Source organism: Amblyomma maculatum, chromosome 1, assembly GCF_055883805.1.
Source record: "Amblyomma maculatum isolate TAMU_Amacu chromosome 1, ASM5588380v1, whole genome shotgun sequence".
Taxonomy (NCBI): domain Eukaryota; kingdom Metazoa; phylum Arthropoda; class Arachnida; order Ixodida; family Ixodidae; genus Amblyomma; species Amblyomma maculatum.
The window spans coordinates 314,115,748-314,131,965 of NC_139344.1; the positions used below are offsets into that span (position 1 = coordinate 314,115,748).

The 16,218-nt window shown below is 45.7% G+C and overlaps 1 protein-coding gene across 21 annotated transcripts in view; it reads right to left on the reverse strand.

The window, feature by feature from the left end:
* PMCA (plasma membrane calcium-transporting ATPase 3) overlaps positions 1 to 16,218 on the reverse strand; it is a 489,190-nt gene that overhangs the window by 112,974 nt on the left and 359,998 nt on the right. For 15 of the 21 annotated variants that reach the window (XM_084603899.1, XM_084603850.1, XM_084603721.1 and 12 more), the window contains 4 exons: positions 6,264 to 6,328; positions 6,100 to 6,162; positions 4,305 to 4,499; positions 1,525 to 2,031 (listed from right to left, as the gene is read on the reverse strand). In XM_084603899.1, the coding sequence (XP_084460025.1) occupies positions 1,525 to 2,031; positions 4,305 to 4,464 (667 nt within the window). In that variant the 5' untranslated portion in view covers positions 4,465 to 4,499; positions 6,100 to 6,162; positions 6,264 to 6,328. The other 6 variants (XM_084603549.1, XM_084603513.1, XM_084603108.1 and 3 more) reach the window with 5 other exon arrangements.

Sequence of the window (16,218 nt, forward strand, 5' to 3'; positions counted from 1 at the left end):
TTTCAGATGTAGAAATAACAGTGAATGTAAACAAGCTTGAATAGGACATGTTGTTGGGCTAGTTCATCTGACATTGTTAAGCTGCACGAAAGAACATGCATACATGACAAAAATACAGGACGAGCACAATTTGAAAATGTCAGATGAATGCAAACGAAGTGGTGGAAAAGAGATTACGGGGCAAATAACAGGGCCTCCAACCGCAAAACATGGCCCACCCGCTGCTGAGGACTTAACCCACACTCACAATGAAAAAGACTCTGCACCAAAACCGATTTTTCCTCATGCTTGCCAGTGTTGTAAGAAGACATCATGATCAGAGTACCAAACAAACAAGAAAGAATGATTGGCTAGAACATGAAAAATGAGTGACTACTTTCTCAATGAGTACAGCACGTAGTTGTGAAACATTTTTTACATTCAACTTGCTTTCATTTAAGGAAGGTTCGGTTGTTCTTTTTGCGGTATTAAATATTGGAGAGCAGTTGTTTTTTTTTTTTGTTTGTTTGTTTATTTGTTTCTTCCAAAATTAAACACAATAATATTCATTTGCCCAATCAGCCTCCGTACAACATGCCCAACATGCCTCCCAACATGCCTCCCAACATGCCTCCGTACAAGTAACCTGCCTTCACCAGTACAGCCTTCGCATGAATGAAGAGGAAACTATATTGCACTGATACTATACATTTTCTTTCCCTTCCAAAAGATTACCCCGCCCCACATACTCTTCCCAATGTTATCCTCCACAAAACATGCCAACATCGGTAACAACTAATCTAAAAATTACAGAAGTGCACTTAAGTCTACTTAAGAGTGGAAACGGTGAAAGCAACTTTACAGGGCCGTTTTCACTAACTGCACCGTCATTGTCATTCCTACTATCATCACCACCATCATCACTATTGCTACTATCATAATTATCAACCTGTCATCACTATCACTATTGCTACTATCATAATTATCAGCCTGTCATCGCTACTGCCATCATCATCACTGACTGCATCGTTGTCATCGCTACTACCACCCTCACGTTAGACAAGGAGAATTATGATCGGTTTCTCACAAGCCCAGCATCGCTGAGCGGTTTGTGCGCTCGGCTGGGGATCAAAGGGACAACTGGTTTGATTCCCAGTGGAGACATTTTTTTTTTCTTAGCTGTCAGTTTGTGCGAACATTTCCTGCTGACAATGCCTGCAGACATTTCCATGGGCCTAGAAAGACTTTCTTTCACCTCAAAATGTGACAAGGGCTCCATTGTGAACAAGACACAGCTTCACTACACCCAAATTGATATTCAGCACATCAGTGATATACCACATGGAATATATCTCAAATGGAAACACCGTTTCACAGCTTTAGCGAAAAAATAATAAATTCAAACACAGTTCATAAATGTTGAATTATAAGTTGAGGTGAAGGATGTCGAGTGGAATATAAAGAAGCATGTAAAGCTTGCAAAGTGCGCACGTAAAATGAGAGATAGAAAGAAAGAGGCAGGCACAAAGCCACCATCACACTCACCGTATTTGACTTGGCAGATGTCGCCGACCACAATTTCTGACACGCCGATCTGGTGCACTTCACCACCCCGAATCACAGCAAACTTGTGCTCCTGCTCTATCCGGCTTTGGAGTCCGCGAAACTGTCGTTCCTTTGTGTAGTCATTGAATGCAGTCACTAGAACCACAATTACTACAGACACTAGAATAGCTACACCTTCTATCCACCCAGCTTCCGATTCACCGGGCTCCTTTGGCTTGCCTGCGCAAACAGAGAGGGAACGATGAGCCATGCACTTCAGGCCGCTTCCCCGAAGCCACTGACCTCCGTGTCCCGAGTCATGGTCCTCGGGCTCGATGAAGGCCAGCACGAGGGAGACGAAGGCGGCCACCTGGAGGATGATGAGCGTCATGTCCTGCAGGGCCTCCCATACCAGCTGCAGGAATGTCTTGGGCGGCTTGGGCGGGATAGAGTTGGGCCCAAACGTCGCCCGCCGGTGCTCCAGGTCCGCCGCAGAGCCACTCAGCCCTGCGCCAACAAGGCAGAGGCTCCTTTTTCAACTGTCTGTCGATAGAATGGCTTTTTCAACTGTCTGTCGGAAGAATTATCTTCCTTTCATTAAAATCAGCTTAACGAAATAGAAAGGAAACTGTAGCTGCCATAAAGGGTAAGTAACTGTGTCAGCTGAGGAAAACTATCAGTTCACAAAACCATGAAGATGTAATAAATGTTTGCACTTAGATAACTTCTAGGTAGTCCATCGTGTAGGACAGGACCAAATCTGGGGTCTTTATGACATTAATGTCGAAATCTGAGCACTTTAAAAATGAAAAAATGAAATTCTCATATTCGATACTACTTTTGTTCTAGAATAATTAGGAATCCAAAAAGCACCTTATCTTGTTCCCAACAAAATTTTAATCCAGAAACCACATTGAAAGCAGTTTTTGGCAAAAGAGTTTGGAAATGGTACTTTTCCTAACAGTTATGCTCTTGCAAAAAGTGAAAACTGGAAAAAATGAGTTCAAAGAGTTTAGAACACTCTATTCAAATTCAGGACATGAATTATAAATCAAAGTGGCTTGGTGCATATGCTGGGCCATCATTTTCAACATGGCACTTGCTTGAAGTTGCCCTCCCCCCACCCTTTTTCTTTTCATCTTAACAGTTGCCCAGCGCTCTTGTCTGTGCTCATAAAATGCTTTCCTTGGTTGTCTGCTGGGTGCATCTCTCCTTCTGGGCTCTACACGCTATCCCCATCTTGTTGAGCACTTCGGTTCGCCAGGCTGTTGCCACGGCCCAAAATTTAACTTTTCTTTTTATTTTTAGCTGTCTGCTGTACTCTCAGCAGAAGGTCCATTTTTGGCTAAAGCACGAAAAACAAGCATTCTAACTTGGGAATACGCTCCTCATTCGGTTTCTTGGCTGTTATGCGGCTGCGTCGTGAAATCAGCGATAATATGTGCTTTCAAAAGGTGGCGAGTGCACCCCACCTTATTAAAATTAATTTAAATTTTTCTACTTCGCAGATGACAACCTGTGGCCTCGTTTATCTAGGTGTTTATATCTGGCTAAAATCCCCGAACCAAATCTGGCTCTAATGAAAAGCGTGAAAAGGTGCAGAACAAACCCTCAACTGCATTGCTGGTGCTCGGCAGCCCGTGCGGTGCACGTGATGCCATGAAAAAACACGATATGGCCATCAAACTTGCACCATCGCAGGCACATTAAGTGGACGCACCAGTTTCACACACAGCCCATTTTTGCATGGAAGAAATGTTCCATGAGGGCCATGCTTAACAAAATAAAAATTAAATTTGCCACCACCTAAAAATATGGATGTAGGATAGGTAGTGCTTGAAATATGGGAGAGGATTAAAAAAGAACAATAATTATTGTGATTTCCTTCCTGAGCTTGACCAAGTCTCCTGCCACTCTCCCTATAGGGAGCTTGCACGAAGCCTGGATAGTAGTCTGCCAAGTTGTCCTTGCTAGCAACAGACAACGCAAAGCTGCAAGGCTACAGTGAATTGATTGCGAGTCCCTTGTTATTTTCAATGGTCCACCAAGCAAGCACACGGTTACTCGTTCACTGCCCTTACGTGTGTACAAGATCTCCGGAAGATCGGGATGAAGAAAAGGCAGAGCAGTGCGTGGGTATGAACCCCTTCATGCTACGCATAGATGACTGATCTATGGGTATGGACTTGTGGCCGCGGGTCAACATTCATGAACTACTGAATTCATGAATAGTTTAGTATACTTGCCCAGACTGACGTCGGTCTCGCGCCTGTTGGTTCATGCAAGCCATTCATGTAGGGCTTGCCTTCTCGAAATCAATCAGGCGTATTCCTGGAATCCTGAACAACGCACAGTCGGCCTGTTCTATCGCGTCTGCGCGCATTTTACGCAGCCATGTAAACACTGCAGTCGTCTGCTGACAACTATGAACACGGAATACCCAACATGCAAGGACCCTATAGGTTTGGCCCAAGGTTAGCACTGTGTCAAAGAAAATAATATACCGCTGTCAGCTCATCATGCCCACAATAATATCTGCTAAACACATACAAAACCTTGACATACAGTATACTAAAAACTGACACTGAGAGGGGAAACGCTTGTCTCAAAGGCGCAAACGTCTGGTTTGAGACAGGCTGCACTTTAACATGTGCATTTTTCTCTCTATACCTTCCCACATTCTAGCCCTACCCAGCTCAGTATGGAACCACTGGAGGCAAAGAAACTGCCAAGTGAGCGAAAAACCCTTCACGGCCCTTTTGAAGCAAACGAAAACCGACCATCAGTGGGCGAGGTGTAGAGCTTTCTGCAGAGGTCCTGGATGCCCCCGTATTCATCGTGGATCCGCTGGATGGCTTCATGGCCGCGGGTCTCCATGAGCTCCCGCAGCTGCTGCAGCGTGACCCCATACTGGGCCGGACGACCCTCCACCGTCGCCATGCCCCCACCAGCCTGCACCTCCTCCGCAGAGGACGCTGCACAGAGAGGAGGAATTTTATACTACAAAACTATGAACTATGCGGGCAGATAGCTTTTGAAATAAACTAGTAAGCTGAAAAGATGTAAATGCAATCTCAAATTCTGAGCACCTACTGAAGACAATGACAAACCTGTCACTGAAGATTCGCAGTTAGCCTACACGCTCATCTGAAACTTAGAATGTACCCTTCTCTCGTTCTTCATATGGTCAACAAATGCTTCAGCACTGCCTTCCAACTTTAGTTAACTGTCTCAATGACTGCGATATTTTATTCATACATCTGAGCAACAAAACACTGAAACACTTTTTTGTAACACAATAGTGAGATTCGCATAATATAATTGGAGTCTTCCTGTATCGCAGATGTACTGCCAATAAATACTTGCTGTCTGCTATTAGACAAAGGGAGCTCAAACCCCTTCAAGTGGAAGGTTTTCTACTTTTTTCGAGCCCCTTCTGCCTTCACAGAAATAAAGTCACTCATTTATTCAGTAAACACTGACTGCCGCCAGTTTTAACTAAGAAAATCCATTATAACAGTGACATTCGATGTTTCACTACACAATGCAGAGTTATTGTCAAATTAAATGCAACCTAATTCTTCATACCAGGCATACAGCTAGAATTTTATGCCATAGGAGGAGCATAGCAGCATAAAAATAACAATAGCACTTAGCATAAGGGTATAGTGTAGACGTGTAGCCTTATGCTTCTGAGCCACTTAGTGCAGATTGTAATTTATTTCCAGTGTTCCGAATCTCTTGATGAAGAGAGGATTTTTTGCCCTACCACCTCCAGTGTGAAGGACCTCCACTAATGCTAAATCACTGCCACTACAGGTTCAGAAGCAGACCGCCTGGCCTCTACATATTTTATGAAGGCTGTATATCAGGAACACTATAAAGTGCTACAACAACTGCACTCTACACTATAGTTAGCACAATAAATTTTTAGTGCTTCCTCAACTTATGGACACGTAAAAGGTGAGCAACTGGATACTCAGAGGTCTAAGTAAAGGCAGCAACCACTGCCCGATATGCAAGTAAAGCAGTGACCACATACAAAGAAATCCAAAAGCAGCAGTGCGCATTACAAAATCTCATGCAATAACTATTTCTAATAAGGGAGTAATTACTCACTGACATCCACCCAAGAGCTTACAAAAGAAAGCTATACAGCTTTCTCACAAACTTCGTAGTTAAACAAAAATTCGCTCTGGACCGGGGATCGAACCCTGGACCACCGCCTTTCCGGCGCAGTCGCTCTACCAACTGATCTGACCAGGACGGTCAGCAGATCAGATGGTAGGGTGGGAACGGTGATCAAATATTTTAAGAGAATATCCCAAGGTGAAATAGATTTATAACAAGGGAGTAATTACTCATTGATAGCCACCCAAGTGCAGCCACACGGCTACAAAGGAAAGCTACAGAGCTTTCTCAGAAACTTTGTAGTTAAAGAAAAATTCGTCCTGGTCAGGGGATTCTCCTAAAATATTCGATCCATTACGATTTCTATCTCGGTCTCATTACCAATAATTTCAGGGCCTTAACAAAGTGAGGCTCTGCAAAACAAAACATGTCACAGGTACTTACAGCTTATATCACAGGATGAAGATGCTGCTTGTCATCATGCCCCAGTGGCCCTATCTCTAGTTCCTGAAAAAGGAAGCCTAAATTAACCAAATGCTCTCGCATCTGCCCATGCAATGGAGAGAGAGAAACTAAACAAAATGTCACAAAAACAGCAGTGCTCTTACCGTTATCCTCAATCCTCCCCTTATCGCACTGGCTGGTTTCTGGGAGACCTTCAACATCAATATGTCTGCATAAAGACCAAACAAAAGAAAGGTTCAATGAGTGAATATACAGGCATCAACAAAACAGTATGATGTGCCAAGACAAACACAATAGTGGCATAATATCTGAAGGCAACTTAACCCCGATCAAAGTGCGCTACAGTACTGTGCACAGACTGTACACTGATTACCGGCTGACCACTCAGAGGCTGTGCAATTGTCTTGCTTTAGCAAAGAACCCATGATACGGAAGCAATGCACGCTTTTGTTGCAAGCCAGACAAGCTTGCACGGCTACCTCATGACAAGGCTCACAGGTGCAACCAGAGTTGGGAATTCAGTGCAGGTGCGCAGCACATACAGACACTGTAGCTGCCAGGCCTGTGTAATGATGGATCACGTTTTTCTGCACTTGAACAAGGCAGGAAAAACCTTCTACACGAGGAGGATCAGTTTCGTCGCCTATCACGAGAACTACAAAGGTGTGTATAAGAACATGCAGGCTGGTTTAGTTGATCCCACAACAAAATTTTGTTCGTTTCTTTTAGAATCTCCGGCATTTGTACTATACGCGCCTCACAGGACTGCACGTTCAGCAAAGGTATGCGGCTTTCAGTGTAAGTGGCAAATTGCACTAGAAATGCAGCGTGTTGGTACAAAACGAAAAGTTAGCAGCTTTGACGCCTTCGTCAGTGACTTGCTGGCGCACTTCGTCAAAATGAACCGTTAAGGAACGCTGCGAAACATACTACCATTGAGAAAATATGCTCACAAAACTTCATTACTGCACATATATCGTTGATGATGTAATGGTGTCACAGAAAACAGCAGGATTAATTTCTATGAGCACGGCTAAATGCTGTGATATAAACAAGAAGTGCGAAGGATCCATTAAGAGTTTCTAGCAGACATGGAACTATGGAATTAATGCAAGCTTTTAAACCCTGGCAATTTAATGCCCGCAGCACATTAGATGCCGCTCGAAGCAGGTTAAGTAGTATGAGCAATAACTACTCAGGGACAGGGACAAGCCCACATCCATCGTGGGAGAGAAAGCACGTGAAGCACAGCAGACCAAGCAGACCGGTAGTAGGCGTTGGGTCGCCCGACGGCAGCGCATCCACCGACACAACAAAAGCGACCGCACACACATGCAGTACTGACGGGTAAAGCCTAATTTGCTTTTACGGGTGGAAACGAAGAACGGAGGCTGCTGCCTCAGCACCCGGAAGCAAATGCAACAGCGCGTCACTTAGGTTCCGCGCCGATGACACACGTCTTGGATGACGGCAAGGCGAAGGAAGCTCTCTCACTGTCCAACGAAATACTCTTTCAGAGCATGGGCTCACAAAAACTTCTGACGATCCCCAGCGTGGCGTGCCAAATGCACACTGTGGTAAACGCAGTAAACGTGCGACGCCCGACTACGAACGTGTTTTAACGCAGGTCGCGAAATCTAGCGTCCAACTCTAGCACTGAGAACTCACGAAGCCTGCAAAATTCGTGGCGGGGATAGCCGGCGGAAGACACCTTCTTCACTCGACGTGCCTATTGCGCGTTCTGCAGCCGCAAATGACACAAAAGCACAGCCGTCGATCACATTCAGCTCACTACTAACCCAAAATACCCAGCTGGCCGCCGCACCGCAACAACCGCTCCGCCTCGCCCGCCTTGCGTTCTTACGTTTTTCGGCGCTCTTCACTTTTTTTTTTTTTTTTTTCTTCCTCGCACGCCCTGCCATCTATGCATGTAATCGGAAACTACAAGGCTACCGAAGCAACCGAAGCGCCGCGCTGCTGAATCTCGAGATATAGGGAGCCAACATGTAGGCTCCCTATCAAGATACCATAGAGTTAATACAAAGACTCTTTGCATTAACTCAAAAGACTCTTTGTATTAATACAAAAAGTATTTGTATTAACTCTATGCAAGATACAAACCGAAACATCTGTGACCAATGCCCGCGCGCTCTGCTTTACGTACCAAGGGTTACATGAAGTTATGGCTTCTATACGCTTTCGACACTGATGGTATTTTAAACATATATTTAACTCGGTAATAGACCGCAGTCATTTATCAGAGATATACAAAGTCGATCACACGTGTGTAGGGCGCTCAGACGGTGTGCTTCGCTGCAAATGAAAGGAAATCTTGCCACATCTACATTTTTTTTTTTTTTTTTTTTTAGCTTTGATGAGGCTTGTGCGGTTCTTGCATATATGTTCGTCTCTCTCGAGCGCAGGCACAAGCCAATGCCTGCTTTGCACTGCCGCTTTATTTACACGCTACAGAGCACCGTTACAACAATTGATTGACCCTGTATACTGATATGAGATTGCAATTGATTGACCCTATATACAGATATAAGATTGCAATTGATTGACCCTGTATACTGATATGAGATTGCAGTCCCAAACTCCCTACACAGCATAAAAATGAATGAAATACTCATGGGCAGTGCATTAATCAGAATATACAACGCTCGGCATTTGCCAGTTCTATCACCCTCTCGATGTCACCGCCAATTATAAGCTATACGCGAGCTTTGTCTATGAATATTCGAAGGACGGTTGCGCCCAATAAACAAAACCGAAAAATACGGCATAAGCGCGAGCGCCATATATGGTAGCTACATATCAAAATTGACCGTCCAAATAAGGTAACTGAAACAAGTTCACACATGATGGATTTTTAAAATTCCGATTTTCAGCACGAATTGCATATACAGCCGGAAATTTTATTTGCTTCCAGTTGGAAAACTTAATTCACCTCCAACTAGCTAGAATTTCTTCTATCTGGAGAATCCAACGGCTCCGGCACGAAAAATGTTCTCACATGTGATCATATATCGAAAGATGGCCAGTCAAGGCAGTATTGGATCATTTCTTATATCGCTCCTGGTTTAACAATCTATGCAGCCTCCGACAAGCTAGAGAATATGTCCCCATAAATAAGCAGACTAGGACCCTTCCCACCAGGACATCCCAAAATACGGCAGAAAATCAGTGCGCCAGAATTGTCTCAACATAGTGTCAGATTTAAAATGTGCACATGTAAACTTAAAATATCCTGATCGAAATTTCATGGCTCGTTGTAACGCACATGTGCGGCACATACATCCTGAATGAACCCCGCGCTTTATTGTTGCAAAAACAACTGAGAACTTACCGTGCACACGTATCGTATTCGCAACTTCGAAAAACAGAGCTGCACAGAGCTGAGCGCACTTAAAGGGCGATCGGTGAATTATGAGCGTGACTTCTACACTAGAGAAAAATATACAAACTGTGAAAAAGAAAATTTTGCTAGATAAAGAGAAATATATAACCAGCCTAACTATAGTAATTCTGTCATTATATTACAAACCTACAGGCTGGCTGATCCCATGTACAAGGAACGCGCGTCCAGCTGACTTCTTTCACAGCAAAGAGCAGGTACGCATTTCGACGCACTTCACGTGGGCACGCATATAACACTGGCGCCCGCGCTCTCCTTCCGAGTACTACCTTTGTTTCACTGCCTTATTCGGCGAAACGCTGCCTTTAGAATTAATGCACTCTGCGGGTCGCTGATCGCGACGCTATTCATATACTTGTTCACGAAACCATTCGCTTCCGACTGTTGAAAATGCGCGCGGAAAACCTGACAACTGAGTACAGCGTGGCACAACGCCCACATGTAGCGTTCGGCTGATGACAGAGTGCCGCCGTGCTTACACTCACATCATCCAGGGTACCGAGGTGAACACATACGCATCGCAAGACAATGCTTCTCCACAATCAAATACCGCACATTAAAATTGGTTAAATTCCGTTGAATCCACAGTCTTGGTTGACCACGAAGCTAATGCTCAAGCGCAGCTTCAGGCGCTTCGGCAATGTAGCAGCCATGATATGTCACTAATATCTGCTCCCCCGCCCGAATATTAAGGCGAGAGCCTTTAACGGCTCATGCTGTCGTGGACAAAATGTGTCCCGCTTTTGCGGCGGCCCTGACTGGCCGAGGCGTGATGAAGTCATAGAGGTCTGGACCAATCACAGAGCACCACCACAGTATGCGCGAATGCGTGCCTTATATGGCAATATGTCAATCAATGACTAATTACAAATAATGACTAATTGGTGAATCAATTAGTGTAATTCATAACTAATTAATGCATAATTAATTACCTACTTAACTACGAAATAATTAGTTGATAACTTATTAATTAATTACTAATTTGTGTCACGCTTTCGCCTTTCAGTACTTTAGTCGCTAAGTCCCTCGTAATTTTTGCTCTCAATGTGGGTCTGTTACTGTTGCTACTCAGCCCAAGCCATTGGAATCCTGGACTAAGGGTCAACCAATTAAGTTTATGCTCTCTCTCTCTCTCTTGAGACTGAAAGAAAAGAAAACATAAGCCCATCAACTGTCTTGGCTGAGCCACCATCGCTGCCTGGTGCAGACAGGAGAGAGAAGTAAGTGCGAGTAGAAGGGCTGGAAGAGGAGGCACATAGCTTTCGCCGTCTACCACCAAACCGGCGGCGAGTGCCACAACGGCACATTTAATAGATGCCCCGGTTCCAAGGTGCCTCTTAATAAAGGGCTAGCAGCATCCACTTCAGCCCTAATAGGCATCGTACCGATAGGGGCGCCTAAAGTCCCTGAAACTTTTGTTACTGTTACTGTACAGGAAGAATTACTGTGTATGACAGTAACTCTACTGAATAGCGCCCCCTAGAATGCACCACATGTGGCCCCATGGCCTCCTTCGGTGAAACTCGTAAGTGAAAAGAGCGGAGTTCGATTCCCTATGCAGTCGGGGACCGACCTGCTTCCTCTCGGCAGTGCAATGCTTGGGAAATGGAAACCTTCGTGCAAACGAAAAATACGGCGTGTCATACAGTTCTATTCGGTCAAGCGTCTCTGGCGTCGTTAAAATTAATCCTATATTTCGATGGAAGCTGGAAATCACCGGTGCTCTCATCGTAACGGACGTATTTTAATCATCTACCGATGTCTCCCTTCTTCGGGGAAAGACTCTATTTTCCTTTATGCCGAGAAGCAGGAATGTAATCGTGCACCGCTGTACAACCAGACGTACAGAAGAGCAATAAATACGTCCGTTATTGTGTCTTCCTACAGAATGCCTTGCTCCCTGTCACATCCTCTTCTTGATTCCGCTTGCGGTATCATTTACTCATCTTTGCTGCCCACATTCTTTTTTTTTTCTGCCGATTTCCTTTCCGCAACCTGCTACGCTGTCCTCAGTTTAGATTCAACACTTTTTGCTGAACTTCAAATTTTTGCCCCCCCAGGTGAGTGCTGGCACAACTCTTATACATACTGTTTTCTCTTTGACGGGTATTCATGACCCAGCGTTGGCGCAAATAGCTCCCCTTCACTTCCCCCACTCGGCCACCGCCGCAGCAAATGGCAGATCTATGGGCCATTCTTGGAGAGGGTGGTGGAATGAGGTCAACTGAACCCTATATTTCTCGGAGTTTGATTTTTCAGCATGGTTTCTTCCATACAAATTTTCTCACTTAGGGCTAAGTGCGACTCCCTGCAACATAAATCCGCCCCTCCCTCCCACGCTATGGAAGAGGAGGAGGAAAGAAATTATTGGGACGCAGTATATTAAGCGTCGAATAGTCCTGAGCCAGGGTCACCAAGGCCAACTGGTTCGTCAACCGGTACGAGGCTAGACAACCACGCCACGTTGGGTGAAGAGGGTGTAGAAAATGAGGGGACTATAAATCGCAACGTGGCAGAAGAAAATGCAGTGTTCTAAATTACCGTAGCGTTCAGCCCGATTCGGACCTGCGGGAGAGTGTCTGAAACGGTAGAGGAAAGATTGAGCAAGGGTAAGGAGTGTTTGCGTCGAAGAATGCGTAGTTCAGCAGTAATGAGTAATTTTTTTTTTTTTTTTTTTTTTTTTTAATGCCGAGTAGCGTTCCGCGCGGGAAGATAAGACCAGGGAATCACAGGTACCCGGTGCTGAATCATTGCCTGGGATTCATTCGTGACCAGGAATCCACCTGAGTGTGACAGTGTGCACAGTGGCGTTGCTTGGGCTTCGTGTAGATGATCCTGTAGTTCTGAAGGAATACGGCCAATATGAATAGCCCGTATAGCTTGAAATGAAGCAGTGTATATCGTATATCCTGGATAGTTAAGGGAGGCTAGAGAGATGCCTTGAATACTGGCGATTATTGGTAGGAGGCGGGTGTATATATATATGTTTTACGCTAGAAAGTCCCGATGTCGTTGCAAGAACAGCCTCGTGGAGTATAGGCGCTCAGTGGAAGTATGTATGTATGCATCTGCACCATTTTGCTTCGTGATGCGTCAGTGTAGAAGATCACCGTGTCAGTTAGATGGGCGGTCTTGTACAATGTATGAAGCGCAATCTCAATCTGATGATTTTTGGTGACGGGCTAGAGTAAAGTACAGAAGTGTGCTTTGCATATCGGCGTCATCTTTCTATGGAGGCAAAATGGAGGCAAAATGAAAAACGTATGGGTACTACGAAGTGTCAGTGCACGTTAAAGAACCCTTTTAGTACCTTTCTTACGTCAAAAAGTAAAAGAGAACAAACCAACAGAGAACACTGTACACAGTATAATTGGCTGATAGGCTTATGCTTAAAATTACGAGCAGGAACGAAAGATAACGCGTAAATGCGAGACTGTTGGGTGCTCTGGTATGGGATTCATGTGGCTCATGACATATTCAGATACGGAGAACTGTTGAAATACCGGATTTGTATTCAGATCCTCAGTTCCGATCGCGACGGTATAAGCTGTCCCCAGACATTGTGCCACATCGCGGACTTGAAAAGAGCGCTCGTTGACTAAAAGCAGTGTGAACATTCAGGGCGAGTGCCCCGTCGGATTCAGGCGACTTGTCTCAGAGGGGGCGCAGCGATCTGCATCTTCGAGTTGACTTGATCGTCAGTGCCTCAACGAATCGAGCGTCGGAATCGTCGGCTGGCCATCGGCATCCTGATGGCACGCGAGCGCTATATCGCGGCTACGGGGATGCCGTTTTCGTTTTCCACCGTCAGAGAACAGCTGAATATTCTTTTTGATGTTCCCTGGAGGATGTTGTTTTGAAGAACACTCCTCCCTGGCAGTCCAGGAAGACTCTACTGTCGCTGGCTTTCTATTTGAAACTGTCGACGCCCATAGGCGCGCTGAGCGCATCGAGGTTTATCCCCAGCGTGTCGGGATCGTCATCATGGCGATCAATCTCCCAGTCTTCGAGGCCGCCGTGGAACAGTTCGTGGCATGTTTCAGGAAAAAAGCAGCCGGCATTTGAAGGTTCGACGAGCTACTACGAATCCTCCTCCTTCCTCCGGCTTCGTAAAAAACGAAAAAAAAAAAAAAAAGAATCGGAACGCGCAGCTGCGCATGCATGCTGACAAACTGCGTCGCACTACTACCTCGGGAAACAAAAACAAAAACAAAATAGGAAGAGTGAAAGAGGCCACGTACGCGTACCTAGCGCGCTGCAATAGAAAACAATTCCGGGGAACAGGGTGCGTCGACACAGGTCGCTGTGACTACGAGTTCCACGGAAGAATGAAAAAGCCGAGGGCATCGCGAAGTGTGTTTGCAGACCGTACCAGCCAGCCAATGCTGGGCGAACAGCACTGACCACCCTAATTGATGGTGACTTGGAGGACCATACGCTATAGCTAAAATGACATCCTGATTGTGCTCTAGCGTATAGTGTTTGTTTAATCAAGGTATATGCAACTGTTTTCTGTGTGCTTTGTTTGGTTTATAGGGTTTAACGTCCCAAACCGACACAGGCTATGAGAGGCGCCGTATTGGAGGACTCCGCAAATTTAGACCATCTGAGTTTCTTTAACGTGCACTGACATCGCACAGCACACGGGCGCCTTTCGCCTCCATCGAAATGCGGTCACCGCAGCCGGGATTCGATCCTGCATCCTTGGGTACAGCACTCGAGCGCCCTAACCATTGTGCCGCTACGGCGGGGCTTTCTATGCGCAACTGATCTACGTGTTGAGACAACTGCAGCGTGTATATCTACTTTAAATGCAGCAGTGCATTTAACAGCTGTATTTCCAAGTTCCATTATCCGTCACGGTTCCCTCCGCCAAGGCTACAAAAAACCATGTGTGTACTACTGACGCTCAGAGGAGCTGAGTTGAAATCCCTTAATTGACTAGAAGTGCTCAGCCCCGCCGGAGTGGTGCAGTGGTAAGACGCCCGACTACTGTGCCGGAGATCCCGGGTTCGAACCCGACCGCGGCGGCTGCGTTTCGATGGAGGCGAAACGAAGAGGCGTCGTGTGCTGTGCGATGTCAGCGCACGTTAAAGATCCCCAGGTGGTCGAAATTACTCCGTAGCCCTCCACTACGGCTCCTCTTTCTCTCTTTCCACTTTCATTCCCACCTTCCTCCCTTCCCTTGCGGCGCGGTTCGGGTGTCCACAGAGCAAGTGTGACAGTTACTGCGCCTTTCCCTTCCTGTGAACCAATTTTATTTTAGAAATGCTCATGAACATGGATGGGGGTAACGGGGAATCGGCAGAATCTTCAGTGTTTGCACATTGCGCTGACCAGGCCACTAAGGGAGCCATACTTCGCAAATATCATTTGTGTGTTAGTCAGTTGCTATAAGCGACGGTTCGATCTCGGAGCATCCAGTAGAAAACCATATGAGATATGCCGCCGCGCGTTAGAGTCGTGCTGTGGAGGCACGTAATAATTTCCCCTGTGTACTGACGCCAGCGGGCCACTGGCGAGGAGCTTACTCAAGAAGACTTCCTGACATCGTGTGAGATGCGTCGTAAAATACGGCCACCTGCATGCGAGTTTCTAAAACTCTCGCGTGTTGTTCTAAGTATTACTACAAAAATATCGCGAAAAGCACTGCAAAAGGATTTTTTATTCACTACCTACAATAACGATATTGCGAGTGCAGAAGATTGTTAGCCTTCGAGAGTTTACAGCGTGTGCATCAGGAGCCGGAAATGTAAATTGGTTTATAGTTAAGGAGCAGTATCTGTCACACATGAACGCAAAGGGTGGGATCATACTAGGGCTAGTGCCCTTAGTTTCGCTTAGAAAATTTTAGTGTGACAGAGTCATATTCGTTCAAGTTGGCGGCTTTTATTTTTTTTTTTCTGCAATGTATTTCGATATCTGCCAAAGCTTGGTAATAAATTAAAAAGGATAGAGGGTGACAAACAATGAAAGAAAAGAGATGCCGGCTCCCGACAGCCTGTGGATCTTACGTGCTCTGGCATTGCACAGCACACGGGCGCATTTGTCTTTCGCCTCAATCGAAACTCAATCGGCCTTTCATAAAAGAATCGTTCTGGTGTCCGCGAGGTTCATTTCGGAAGCACCGGACGCTCCCCTTATCACATCTGCGACTGTAACGTCGAGACTAATCCCATTGGTTTGCCAGTGTTCATAAGCGAGCTGCTCAGGGTCACAATCTATAACCCACTTGAAGCCACATAAATGCATCGTGCACCAGCATGGACTATGTGTCTCGCTCGAGTTACCACATGTCGTTACTCGCTGTTCTGCTCGACAGCGTGATAAAAAGTGAGCTCCCTCAAAAGCAGTAATTTCTATAGCAACAGAACATGAGTCAGCCCGTTCCCGATTGATCCACCAATTTTTTCTATATGATCTTTTCGTTCTAATTACCTGTACTCGTAGCGCTGCGTTAAAACGACAGTGTCACGGAGGTAGCCTTGAGTGTTCGCCCAGTCGTTATGTATCGCCATGCATGGGCATTTCTTTCGCGACGTTTCCTCAATACGGAAAGAACAATTCGGTTTTGCAGAGACGCACTCCTTGGTGAACACCGCAGAAAAGAGGATGGGTGACATCGGTTGAGGGCTCCGGGTAAATTTCGAATCATGCACTGACGTAGCACAAGCTGGCGC